The sequence below is a fragment of the Rana temporaria genome, chromosome 2, assembly GCF_905171775.1.
Source record: "Rana temporaria chromosome 2, aRanTem1.1, whole genome shotgun sequence".
In the NCBI taxonomy this organism is placed as follows: Eukaryota; Metazoa; Chordata; class Amphibia; order Anura; family Ranidae; genus Rana; species Rana temporaria.
This window is the reverse complement of record NC_053490.1, coordinates 370,777,583-370,791,671: the sequence shown is the minus strand read 5'-3', so window position 1 is coordinate 370,791,671 and position 14,089 is coordinate 370,777,583. Positions and strand designations below refer to the sequence as shown.

The following is a 14,089-nucleotide window of genomic DNA, read 5'->3' as shown; positions in this document are numbered from 1 at the left end:
TATGTAGAAAAAAGCAGGTCTCTTCACAAATGTGAATTGGCTCTTACTAAAGAGATATTCCACTTCAACCAACCAATCATGTGCTAGAAAAAATCTTTTTAATGTTTTTATTTTCCCATGCACAAGCTTGGGTAGTCAGCCCGAAATCACAATTTCATATTTACTACTATTCACTTTATAAAATTAGCATTTATTTTAGTAACCAACAAACCCGTATTTCTTTAGTAAATGAACCCCAGGGTCTAAGCTATGTTTTTCAACTGAATAAATATATAAATATATTCTGCACTGGATAATCTGAAGTTATTTATTCTTCAAATCACACCTGTAGTATTCACACACTGTTGTTTACCGCTTTTATGATTGGCTGACGGGTAATTACATTAGCTCTCTAAGTTATATTTATGTGACAGATCTCACTGGCTTTGCCTTGTACTTCATGGCAATGGCACAATATCAGGTTAAGATCATGTTGCTGTCTTTTACTCTGCTGCTCGCTGTTGGAATAGCACAGTCTGGACTCATTTTTAATCTGGTAAGGTAAAAATCTGAAAATTATATGTATAGGTGTTTAATGAGATTTTTCAATAATAATATTTTTTTTTAGCCCATAAGATCCCTGTGCAGATTTTAAATATACCTCAAAGTGTAACTTTACCCATAACAACTTGATAAAAAGTAATGTTTTTACTTTTTGCTATAACACATATCCAAAAAAACAAAAACAAACACATTCATTTAGCAGTTTAGGCTGATACATTTTCTTCTACGTTTTTGGTAAAAAAATTAAAACCGCAATAAGCGTATATTGATTGGTTTGCGCAAAAGTTAATGCGTCTGCAAACTATGAGATAGCTTTATGGACTTTTATATTTTATTGTCTTTACTAGTAATGGTGGCGATCTGGGATTTTAATCGGGACTGCGACATTAAGGCGGACAAATCTGATCCCAAATTACACTTTTTGGGGAACAGTGACATTATTACATTGATTAGACCAGAGATAAAAAAGTTGTGTATGAGTCAACCTCCCACACTTAACACACAATACAAGCGCTCATGGATTGAACTAGTGATAAATTAAATTCAAGGTGTGCTGAATTCCAAAATTGCCAAAATGAATGGCTACAGCTGCTACCATAAATATTGGTTCAAGGACCAATTAAACATCAATAGCTGGGTTAATGATGTAACCTGAAAAACCTTATATCAGAAATGTATCAAAATTAACCAGGCAGCGCTGGACACAAAACACAATTAAAATTAAAATGACAAATTAAGCCTCAGCATCAGCCGCCGCTCCGATCACACATAGTGTCAGAGGCACAGCGGTGGTGGAGGACTGTGTCTGGGTCCCAACTCCCGAATGAATGGAAGCAAGCAAACATTCATTGATGGGCACTGGTAGGCTGCATTTTGATGGGAGCTGGTGAGGCTACATTTGATGGGCTGGTGAGACTGCACTTGATGGGCGCTGGTGGGGCTGCATTTGATGGGCGCTGGTGAGGCTGCATTGATGGGTGCTGGTGAGGCTGCATTTGATGGGAGCTGGTGAGGCTGCATTTGATGGGCGCAGGTGAGGCTGCATTTGATGGGCGCTGGTGAGGCTACATTTGATGGGCACTGGTGAGGCTGCCCTTGATGGGCGCTGGTGAAGCTGCATTGATAGGCGCTGGTGAAGCTGCATTGATAGGCGCTGGTGAAGCTGCATTGATAGGCGCTGGTGAGGCTGCATTTGATGGGCGCTGGTGAGGCTGCATTTGATGGGCGCTGGTGAGGCTGCATTTGATGGGCGCTGGTGAGGCTGCATTTGATGGGCGCTGGTGAGGCTGCATTTGTTGGGTGCTGGTGAGGCTGCATTTGTTGGGCGCTGGTGGGCTGCATTTGATGGGCACTGGTGAGGCTGCATTTGATGGGTGCTTCGTTAAAAAGGTGGGGTTTACATTGACAGAGAAAAGGGGGTGGAGTAAGGGATGGAGCCAAGGGGGCGGCAAAATGAGGCTTCACCTAGGGCAGTGATGGCGAACCTTGGCACCCCAGATGTTTTGGAACTACATTTCCCATGATGCTCAGCTACTCTGAAGAGTGCATGAGCATCATGGGAAATGTAGTTCCAAAACATCTGGGGTGCCAAGGTTCGCCATCACTGACCTAGGGCGTCAAAAATCCTTGCACCAGCCCTGAGGGCACTCGCATTTGGAAAGCTTTACTAACCTTTATAACCCCCTCCTCCTTTATTACATCAGGCATCTGCCACCCAAACAGGGAAACATAGACCCCTTATCAGGTTTTTATTGTTGTTCCTGTTGCCAAAGACAAAAGAAATGTAGAGATTTCAGCTTACTTCCTAACAGCTGCCACTGGAATAAATGTCCCAATTAAAAACTTTACCCTCTATTGTTGTCAAATTTTCGAATCCCTCTTACTTTGTCTATGTGGCAATTTTTACCACAACAAATAATGAGGGTTGGTCTCCCAGCTACATGTGACTTCCATCTCTTCCCACTGTACCCAAAACTTAAAAAAAAAAGTTTTGAATTGACTTTTCCTTATAACCAGTTCAGCTTTTGCACCTGTATACCCCTTATGGACTAGAGTCATTTTTAGTTTTAGCTATGGGCCTAATGATTCAGATAACATATATTGTTCTTTTCCAGTACAATCAATGCCTTCTCTTGACAATATTGTCTTAAAATGCATTTTATTTTTGTACAATCTATAGGGAAAAGATGTGAAGTAACAAAAACAAAAACTTTTTTTGTAGTTTTTTTATTTTATTTTTATTTCTGTCAATAAAAAGGGCACATTTTATTCTTTAAATTTTCCATTGTGTATATTGACATTTTGCTTCTGTTACAAAATATAACAAAGTTAGGTGAAAATAAAATAAAGACTTTTTTCATTTTTTTGCAATTTTGCATTATTTTAAATGTGTCACTGAAAAAATTGATTGATTGTAAACCTTGATTTTTATTTTTTAAATAAACATGCTATACTTACCTTCCTCCTATTCTGGGGTTTGCCACCTAGCTATTGGCTCCTCCTCCATAGCGAGTGCCCCTTAGTAAGCCGCTTCCTAGGGGGGCACCTGTGTGGGCTTGATTCCGAGCTGCTCTGTGTGTCTATAGACACTCCCTCATACCTTGATCAACAGCAGTGCCTGACAGCAGGGGCTATCCCCCTCATTATAGAATTGTATTGACAGCAGCAGGAGCCAATGTCTGCCACTGCTATCAATCTGCCCTGTTAGGTAGGAGAGAGCGGCTGCTCTCAGGCACAGCACTGGATGAAGGCCGGGCTCAGGTAAGTATAAGGTGGGAGGCTAGGGGGATCATTTGGCACAGAAAGATCTTTACCTTGTCCCCCTGAAAAAAAAATATTAAAAGCCAGCAGCTACAAATACTGCAGCTGCTGACTTTTAATATCAGCACACTTACCTGTCCTGGAGTCCAGCGCCATCCGCAGCAGAGGACGAGCAATCGCTCGTCACTCTTCTGCCCCCACTGCCATCCTCTGTGAGGGAACCAGCAAGTGAAGCGCTCCGGCTTCACTGCCCGGTTCCCTACGGCACTGCGCTGTGCTGACTGGCTCCTGCTGTGTTCTGGGAGCCGAGTGTTTCCCAGAACACAACAGAGGGGGCGGAATCTAACATCCTGCCCGCAGTCTACCCGCAGACTGTATGGCCGGAAGTGGGTGCAAATACCTGTCTTTAGACAGGTATCTGCACCCCCTTCCCCCTGAAAAGTGTCAAATGTGACACCGGAGGGGGGAGGGTTCCGACGAGCGGGAGTGGAGGTGGAGGGTGGAGCTCTGCTTTAATGCAGAGAATATATTGGGGGCAAAACTTTGAGCCTGGTGATGAAAATGGTTAAATATTAATGGTAATCCACCGTACTTATCGCACACTACATACAGTAAGTTATATGCATGGCACAGAAGAAATTCTCCCCTTTGCCCGAGGTGTACAGTGGAGAATGGCACTCTCCTTCATATGCTGTGAAGTGTCCGAAATTGGTTCAATACTGGACAAAGGTAACTGATTCTAATAATAGGATATGGAATCTTACTCTTATCCACTTAAGGACCGGACCAATATGCTGCTACATGACCCAAGGGGTTTTTACAATTCGGCACTGCGTCGCTTTAACAGACAATTGCGCGGTCGTGCGACGTGGCTCCCAAACAAAATTTGGCGTCCTTTTTTCCCCACAAATAGAGCTTTCTTTTGGTGGTATTTGATCACCTGTGCGGTTTTTATTTTTTGCGCTATAAACAAAAATAGAGCGACAATTTTGCAATATTTTTTACTTTTTGCTATAATAAATATCCCCCAAAAACATATATACATTTTTTTTTCCCTCAGTTTAGGCCGATACGTATTCTTCTACCTATTTTTGGTAAAAAAAAAATCGCAATAAGCGTTTATCGATTGGTTTGCGCAAAATGTATAGCGTTTACAAAATAGGGGATAGTTTTATTGCATTTTTATAAAAAAAAAATTTTTTTTACTACTAATGGCGGCGATCAGCGATTTTTTTCGTGACTGCAACATTATGGCGGACAATTTTGACACATTTTTGGGACCACTGTCATTTTCACAGCAAAAAATGCATTTAAATTGCATTGTTTATTGTGAAAATGACAGTTGCCGTTTGGGAGTTAACCACCAGGGGGCGCTGTAGGAGTTAGTGTTCACCTAGTGTGTGTTTACAACTGTAGGGGGGTGTGGCTGTAGGAATGACATCATCGATCGAGTCTCCTTATATAAGGGATGACTCGATCGATGCAGCGCCATAGTGAAGCACGGGGAAGCCGTGTTTACATACGGCTCTCCCCGTTCTTCAGCTCTGGGGAGCGATCGCGACGGAGCGGCTATAAACGAATAGCCACGCCGTCGTCCTGGATCGCTCCCCGAGGGAATCCGACCGCCGCATGTCGCGGGGGGGGGGGTCCCGATCGGACCCCCGACCCACGTCTAGGCAGGGACGTACAGGTACGCCAATGTGCCTGTACGTGCCATTCTGCCGACGTATATCTACATGCGGCGGTCGGGAAGCGGTTAAATTAGATCCTAAACTTTGCTTACTGGGCTGGCTAGATGAGGAACTATATACACTGCATACATTCATAGCCATTCTTAAGTCTCGTACACACAATCTGATTTTCCAACAGGAATTGTGTGATGATAGGCTGTTGGCAGAAAATCCGACCGTTTGTACGCTCCATCGGACAATTTTTGTTGGATTTTCCGCGGACTAATGTTGGATGGCAGGCTTTAACATTTTTCACAGACAGCGGCCTGTTGTCTGATTTTCCGAGCATGTGTACACAAGTCCCTCGGACAAAAGTACAAACACGTATGCTCGGAATCAATGCTCACCAAACATGACATTGGCAGTAGGTGTGCAAAGGTTGGTGCTCAAGAGCTGAAAAACTACGTACGTTCGTTTTTGTTGGCTGACAATTGTGTGCCGTTTGTATGCAAGACAAATTTCTGGGCAACGCCCTTCGAACAAAAGTCCGAGGCTTTGTCTGTAAAAAAATCCGATCGTGTGTACGAAGCTTTAGAGTCCTGTTTATTGCCAGAAAACTTATAGCACAGAAGTGGCTTTCTACAACATCTCCCTCAGAGTTACCTCAGGCTTGGTGTAACATGGTTATGGATGATGTACGCCAACTAGACATGGAATATCAACTCTTAGGCCTCGTACACACGATAGGATAGCCAGGAGGACAACGGTCTGAAGGACCGTTTTCATCAGTCCAAACCGATCGTGTGTAGGCCCCATAGGTTATTTAACCTTAGGTTAAAAAAATGAGAACTTGCTTTAAAATTTAACCTATGGACATAGGTCAAAACCGATCGTCAGTATGCAAAAGCATCGGTTAAAAACCTGCTTTGTCCTTCAGACCGTTGTCCTTTGGCTATCCCATCGTGTGTACGAGGCCTTAAAGGATTTCTTAATATTATTAAGTATTGTTGCTATATTTCTATTGTACCTAGACATATATAGGCTGTTATTTGGTAATTTTTGGGGTTTTCCCTTTTCTTCTTTTATGTTCCATTCTCTTGTTTGTTTTGAGGGGAGGAAAAGGAGAGAGAAAGAGGGATTGAGGTTCTTATGCATACCATTCTTAGTGTTGGATATACATATTTTGAACAATTATATTGTTTATTTTGAATACTTCTTTGTACAAATTTGATCCCTCGATCTTTTTACGTGTACGTTTGCAAAAATCTTATTAAAAACAATTTGATTAAAAAAAATTAAATATTTGTGGTAGAACATAAAAATCAAAAAAATCTGAAGCAGTAGAGAGAGAGAGAACAGCAGAAATTAGTTAATTGGGACCGATTAGGGTTAACTAAAGCCGGCCTTACATGGATCAAAAAATGTTGACAGTTCAGCAGGGACTTATTTTGATCCATTATAGAACAGGGAGGTTTTACAGTTGATCTACTGATTGACTTCTGTACAACCATCCTCTTGGATTTTCCACACTCAAAAACCATTGCAGGCCAGATCTTGCAACTCTGAACAGTGTATTCTGACGACAGGGAAGTCTCCCCACTCTCAGAATACAATAGCTCAGCGGGGAGGATTTCCTCATCCACACCGAGGGGCAGATCCACAAAGATCTGCCCCGGCGCATCGTATCTGAGATACGCTACGCCGCCGTACCTTACCTGGCTTTAAATCGAATCCATAAAGAATTTGCGCTGTAAGTTACGGCGGCGTAGTGCATCTCAAGCGGCGTAACGGCGCGTCCCTGCGCCGAACGAACTGCGCATGCTCCTTTTCTAAATTTCCCGCCATGCATTGCGCTAAATGACGTTGCAAGGACGTAATTTTTTTTAACATAGACGTGAATTACGTCCATCCCGATTCACGGACGACTTACGCAAACGAAAAAAAAAAATGTAAAATGAAACGCCGTAAAAAAATGCGACGGCCGCTCGTACGTTCGTGGATCGTTGGAAATAGCTAATTTGCATACTCGACGCGGAAAACGACCTGAACGCCACCCAGCGGACGCCGAAGAATTGCATCTTAGATCCGAAGGCGTACGAAGACGTACGCCTGTCGGATCTAACCCAGATGCCGTCGTATCTTGTTTTGAGGATTCAAAACAGAGATACGACACGGGTAATTTGAAAGTACACTGGCGTATCAGTAGATACACCGGCGTACTCGCTCTGTGGATCTGCCCCGAGTGTTTAGGATAAGGAAATTGAGTCAGTTTTTTTGTTCAGCCTGCTTGTTGAACAAAATTCTTACTAATCTATGGGATGCCTAAAGGTAGAGGTTACATAGGAACCCAGTTTGTTTATTTATTTTTACTTGCAAGGTTGCTTACATACTGACAAATCAAATGTCACCCCTTGTTCTGCTGTGCTATAAATGAACCAAAGAAGTCACAATAAAACAGTTACGTGGCTTCATCATAACTCTTCTGGACATTGTAGATGCTGTTCTGTGATCATCAGTTTACACCGGAGCAGAAAGACTATCTCCTGTATAAATTAAATAAGTCCCAACTGTAAAAATGACAGCCAGAAATTGACAGTAAATTCAGAGGGCTGTGGGGGAGGAGAAGGAGCTGTGCATACTACACATGCCAAAAGTACAAAGGTAACCTTTGTGGGTGTGTGTAGCACACCCAATGCCTACAAGTGGTTAATATTAATTTCTTATGTCTGGTAAATAACACATACATGGTAAAAGCATCTATGCAAAATATGAATTGAAGCTGGCAATGTACTTATGTTCAAGTCTAGTTTTCCTTCGTATAAAGCCGCATGCACACTGGAGGTTTTTACAGCCGCTGTTAGCTTCAGGCATTTTTTTCTGTAGCCAGTAAACTTCCCAGCACGTTATCGTTATCACGTTATTGTTATCCATGCACACATAGGCTGTTATCAGCGTTTTTGGTCAGGGGCGTTCTCTGGCTGAAAAAAAACCCCTAGAACTAGTGGGTTTTTGGAGGAGTTATTCAGCTGTAAAAATGCTCTAACTCAGATAAAAGCTTAAAAATCTGCGTTTTTGAGCCATAAGCTTTTGTGGGAGTATAGTTCTGCTAAAAAACAAACAAAAAAGACGCTAAAAACGGTCACTGTAAAAACGTATTCTAAGGGGCAGATTCTCGTAGATCGCCGCATCTCATTTACGTTACACCGCCGCAAGTTTTACGGGCAAGCGCTTGATTCACAAAGCACTTGCCTGTAAAGTTGCGGCGGCATAGCTTAAATCCCCCGGCACAAGCCCGCCTAATTCAAATGAGCCGGGTAGGGGGCGTGGATCATTTAAATTAGGCGTGTTCCCACGCCGAACGTATTGCGCATGCGCCGTCCCTAAAATTTCCTGACGTGCATTGCGCTAAATGACGTCGCAAGGACATCATTGGTTTCGACGTGAACGTAAATGGCGTCCAGCCCCATTCACGGACGACTTACGCAAACAACGTAAATTTTTTAATTTCGACGCGGGAACGACTGCCATACTTAACATTGGTTGCCCCTCATATAGCAGGGGCAACTTTACGCGTCGCAAATCTAACGCAAACGTCGTAACTTCACTGCGTCGACCGCGCGTACGTTCGGGAATTCGCGTATTTTGCCAATTTGCATACCCGACGGGGAAAACGACGGAGGCGACACCTAGCGGGGAAAAAAAAAATTGCATTTAAGATCCGACAGTGTAAGAGCCTTACGCCTGTCGGATCTAATGGTCATCTATGCGTAACTGATTCTAAGAATCAGTCGCATAGATACGATGGCCCAGATTAGGACTTACGACGGCGCACATTGCGTTGCGCCGTCGTAAGCCCTTTGAGAATCTGGGCCTTAATCTACAGCTAATGTTACTGGCCTAATACTTGAAACAGTAATATGCACATTTTACACAAATTTTTTTGTCAGCATTCTAGACATTCATGTACAGATTTTCACACTTACAGCATATAGTTTGGTGCATGCACACCTGTGAGTATTCCTGAGTACACAATCGCACCACTGACTTTTACCCTAGAGAACACTCTTGTAGTACAAAATGCTTCCATCAGTTTTGCAGGTTCTTTTTGTAAATTAATCTCTGTGTAATTTTAGCATAGAAAGATAATATCTTTTTTCTTTTAGGACACGGGAGAGCTTTGCCTGCAAAGCCTTCAGTGTAAGAGTGGCTGCTGCCATAGAAAGGATGGGGTGAGCTTGGCACGGTGTGCTCCCCTAGCAGCTGAAACACAGAAGTGTTCCCCATGGGTGAGTATTTGGAATAAGTGGTATGCTCAGTGCATTTCTCTATGGTAGTTAGTAGATATCCTTTTATTTTAATGCAGTGAAGTACAATAATACAATATGAATAATACATGGAAAGTCCAGTCAAGAATTTAAATAAATATAATCAGGATTAACTTGGACTTGTTTTTTGAAGATGTTTTATAACTTATCCAAGCTGTTTCTTCAGTTTTAAAGCGGGAGTTCACCCATTTGTTAAATTTTTTTTTTTCTCCCCTTAGATTCCTGCTCGTTCAGTCTAGGGGAATCGGCTATTTGTATTAAAATATGAGCAGTACTTACCCGTTTTCGAGCTGCATCTTCTTCCGTCGCTTCCGGGTATGGGTCTTCGGGAGCGGGCGTTCCTTCTTGATTGACATTCTTCCGAGAGGCTTCCGACGGTCGCATCCATCGCGTCACTCGTAGCCGAAAGTAGCCGAACGTCGGTGCGGCTCTATACTGCGCCTGCGCACCGACGTTCGGCTTCTTTCGGAAAATCGTGACGCGATGGATGCGACCGTCGGAAGCCTCTCGGAAGACTGTCAATCAAGAAGGAACGCCCATTCCCGAAGCCCATACCCGGAAGCGACGAGAGGATGCATCTCGTAAACGGGTAAGTACTGCACATATTTTAAAACAAATAGCCGATTCCCCTAGAGAAAACGAGCAGGAATCCAAGGGGAAAAAGTGCCCTCTAAGGGTGAACCCCCGCTTTAATGAGAGTCTGGAACATACCCCAGCATTTAGAGCCACACAGGTATCCAGTCAAATCAATCCAGGCAATACAGAATATGCTACCTGTATGGCTATAAATTCTGAAATGAGCCAATCATTAAAAAATGTGAAGTGCTTTGGATAAGTTGTGAAGCTTCTTCAACATTGCAGAACAATTCTAATTGAATGTAGTTAACTTCCAATAGCTTAACCAGTTGCAGTTTGGGAGTTAACCACAGGGGGCGCTGTAGGAGTTAGGGTTCACCTAGTGTGTGTTTACAACTGTAGGGGGGTGTGGCTGTAGGACTGATGTCATCGATCGAGCCTCCCTTATATAAGGGATCGCTCGAACGATACGCCGCCACAGTGAAGCACAGGGAAGCCGTGTTTACATACGGCTCTCCCCCATTCTTCAGCTCCGGGGAGCGATCTCGACGGAGCGGCTATAAACGAATAGCCGCGCCGTCGTCCCGGATCGCTCCCCGAGGGGATCCGACCGCCGCATGTAGCGGGGGGGGGGTCCCGATCGGACCCCTGTCTAGGCAGGCACGTACAGGTACGTTGATGTGCCTGTCCGTGCCATTCTGCCGACGTATATCTACATGATGTGGTCGGGAAGCGGTTAAATTACCTATTTATTTATTCACACACACACACACACACACACACATACATACATACAATCTAGAGTACATTCACATCAGTCCCTGCCCCCAAAGAGCTTACCATCTAAGGTCCCCAACTTTGAATCATACATACACATACTAGGGCCAATTTAGTCAGGAGTCAATGAACCTACAAGCATGTCTTTGGAGTGTGGGAGGAAACCCATGCAGGCACAGGGAGAACATGCAAACTCCAGGCAGGTAGCCCCCTTGTTGGGATTTGAACCAATGACCTCAGTGCTGATAGGCTGAAGGGCTTAGCCACTGGCACTTATGCCGCGTACACACAACCGTTTTTAATGTTCTAGAAAAAACTAAGTTTTTCTCGACGTGATTCTTGTCAAGCCTGCCTTGCATACACACGATCGTGAAAAAAAAATGCTGGCACCCAGCATCATCGCGACCACATATTTGCCCCCAAAATTACCATCTCAGGGAACTGAGCCCCACGTGGACCAGCGGCGTCCATAATCGAGACTGGCCGGCGATCCCTAGCATCATACATGCTGATCACACCGGGTGCCAGGCTTTAGGCACCTAAAAATTTGAGTATATACATTTTTTAACTTCAATCTTTTACAAATAAACCAACAGTTTTACACTATGGGAGCCTCCCTCTGTTGCTTCTCTCTCCCTGCCTATGGAGGACTAGTCTGAGTATAGCTGGTCTGGAGTCTCTAGGGGTCTCATTATCCTCACAAAGCGTAAGTGACCACTCTAGCGATAGATTGTCAACTCATAGGGGCGAGTACATCTTCATGTGGGGCACCTGTGTCTGCACACCGAATCGGAGCACTGGTTTTTGATCAACGCATGGCGGACAAATCGGACACCTAACTAACACTTTTGACACTTTTTTGGGAACCAGTGACATTATTACAGTGATCAGTGCTAAAAATATGCACTGTTAACTATACTAATGACACTGGCAGGGAAGGGGTATACACCAGGAGCGTTTAAAGGGTAAAGTGTGTCCCTAGGAAGTGCTTTCTAATTGTGTGGGGATTTGACAGACTGGGGGAACACAAGATAACTGTGTTCTTTCCTGTCAGAATGGCGATCTGCCTTGTTTACGTAGCCAGATCACTGTTCTGCCTCTCTGGGAAATGCTCTGCAGGTCCTGGGGGACATTGCGTCTTCCGGACCCGCTGATTGGCTCCCCCTCTGTCAAATCAGCAGGCGAGCCCCCCCGCTGTCTATTACACAAAATTATGTACAGGTATGTAGTTTTGTGCAATAGAGCCGCCCTGCCGCAGTAGATCTGCGATAGGCAGTCTTTGATGTTTTTTTTTTATAAGGTGATGGTTTACATATACTTTAACCCTCAGGATCGATATAGATAAACAATGTAAATATTCTTAGGGCTCGTACAGACTGACGGACTGTCCGCTCAAAATGGTCCGCCGAACCGTTTTGAGCGGACATGTCCGCCCGGAGATTTCTGTCTGATGGTTGTACACACCATCAGACAGAAATCCCCGCGTACACGATACGCGAGGACGTGGCCGTGCAGTCGCCGCGATGATGACGCAGCGACGTGCACGGCCCTGGAAGTTCAAAGCTTCCACGCATGCGTCAAAGTGATTTGACGCATGCGAGGGATGGCGGCCGCTCAGACATGTACGGTGAGTCTGTACAGACGACCCAACATGTCCGACGGACAGGCTTCCAGCGGACATGTTTCTTAGCATGCTAAGAAACATTTGTCCGCTCGAAAACGGTCAGGTGGACAAATGTCCGCAGGAAACCTGTCCGGTCGGCCGTACACACGACCGAACATGTCTGCTGAAACTGGTCCGCGGACCAGTTTCAGCAGACATGTTCGGTCGTGTGTACAAGGCCTTAAAGGTCTGTTGGTAGAACATATGTAATGTAATACTACATTAAAATAACACTTCATTAAACATTTCATGAAAATAAATCATGCATAAGTGAACATATTCATACAAAAATGTATAATAGCCAACTAGGTAGCTATTTGTAATGTACATTTCATTTTCAGTAATTTTTTATTTCTCTTTTTTTTAGCATCTCTATGGGGTCTACTATCACTGTAATTGTGAAATGGGACTAAAGTGTAATGTGAAACACACTATTGTTGGAGTTGTCACCAACACAGACTTTGGATACTGCAAGGACCCAAATGATCCATAAAAATAAAAACCAACAACCAACATGGGCTACAAGTGTTCATCTGTATGCTTTTAAAATTGTATCAGATTCCCATATATTGTGTTACGGTGCGTCCCAAGTTATTTCAGGCCCTTCAGAAGCACTACCCATTCATAACAATGGGCAGGGCATTTTGGGAGCGCTACCAACCCCCACTTAAAGACGCTGCTTGCAGGACTTTTCGGAACGTCCCGCAAGCACACCTCCCCAGTGTGAAAAGTTACACTTAAATAAGAGAGGTGGATTTCAGGCACTTAGCAGAGGCTTGTTCCAGTGTGAAAGGGGTCTTAAACTGGTGCACTCAGAATTTGGTGCAGCTGTACATGGTAGTCAGCTTCTAACTTCAGGTTAAAGGAGTTGTAAAGGGAAAAAAAAATGTGCCTAAAATTAATGTCTGCAAGGTAGATAGACAGAATAGTGTAATGATTCTGTTAAAAAACGAGTAAATACCTATTAAATTCCTTCATCTATATCACCGCCGCCATTCTAGTTTCTGTTCTCTCATTCACTTCCTGGTTTGCATCGCTCGTTCATGTAAGAACTACATTTCCCAGTATGAATTGCGGCACGCCCAGTAATTCACACCTCCTTGAGGTCTCTAACACGTAGAGAGCATCCTGCCGCACAGATGTAGTTCCCAGGAGGGGGTGAGCACGTTACTGACCACCGCAGTAAAGCCTTCCTTCACGTTGGTCAGTAAAATCAGACAAGCAGGAAGTGAACAGAACAGAGAAGAAATAGAGCAACTTCTGAGCAAAAACGAACAATGAGGAAGTGAAAAGAGGAATGTCTGCAGGTAAAGGATGCTTATTATGAAAAAAAAATTTTTCTTTTACAACCCCTTTAAAGGGGTTATAAAGGTTTGTTTTTTATTTTCTAAATAGCTTCCTTTAAGTGCATTGTTGGTTCACCTACCTTCTAAGGCTTCATTCACACTTGGCGGACTCCGTCGCTACGGAGTCCGCCTGCTCCCGTCGGCTCAGCGGGAGATCAGTCCGCAGATCTCCGCTGAGCCGACGGATGACAAGCTCCTCTCTGCTCACTGAGCGGGGAGGGGCTTGTCGGGCACCGCTGTGTCCCTATGGAGCGATCTGATGAAAACGGACAGCATGTCCGTTTTCATCAGATCTTACCCGATCCGATCCGAATGGACGGATGGGGACGTGGCCCCCATACGTCTGTTTTTAGCGGGTCGGATCGGGTCGGATGTCAGCGGACATGTCTCCGCTGACATCCGACGCTCCATAGCGATGCATGGATCGGC

General features: G+C 44.2%; 1 protein-coding gene across 1 annotated transcript; it reads left to right on the top strand.

Annotated features, from left to right (window-relative positions):
* Positions 1–416: 416 nt before the first annotated feature.
* Positions 417–12,832, top strand: CLPS (colipase). Its single transcript, XM_040337767.1, has 3 exons — positions 417–535; positions 9,137–9,259; positions 12,682–12,832. Exons 1-3 carry the CDS (start codon positions 440–442, stop codon positions 12,805–12,807), a joined length of 345 nt encoding a protein of 114 aa, XP_040193701.1. The 5' UTR covers positions 417–439; the 3' UTR covers positions 12,808–12,832.
* Positions 12,833–14,089: the final 1,257 nt, after the last annotated feature.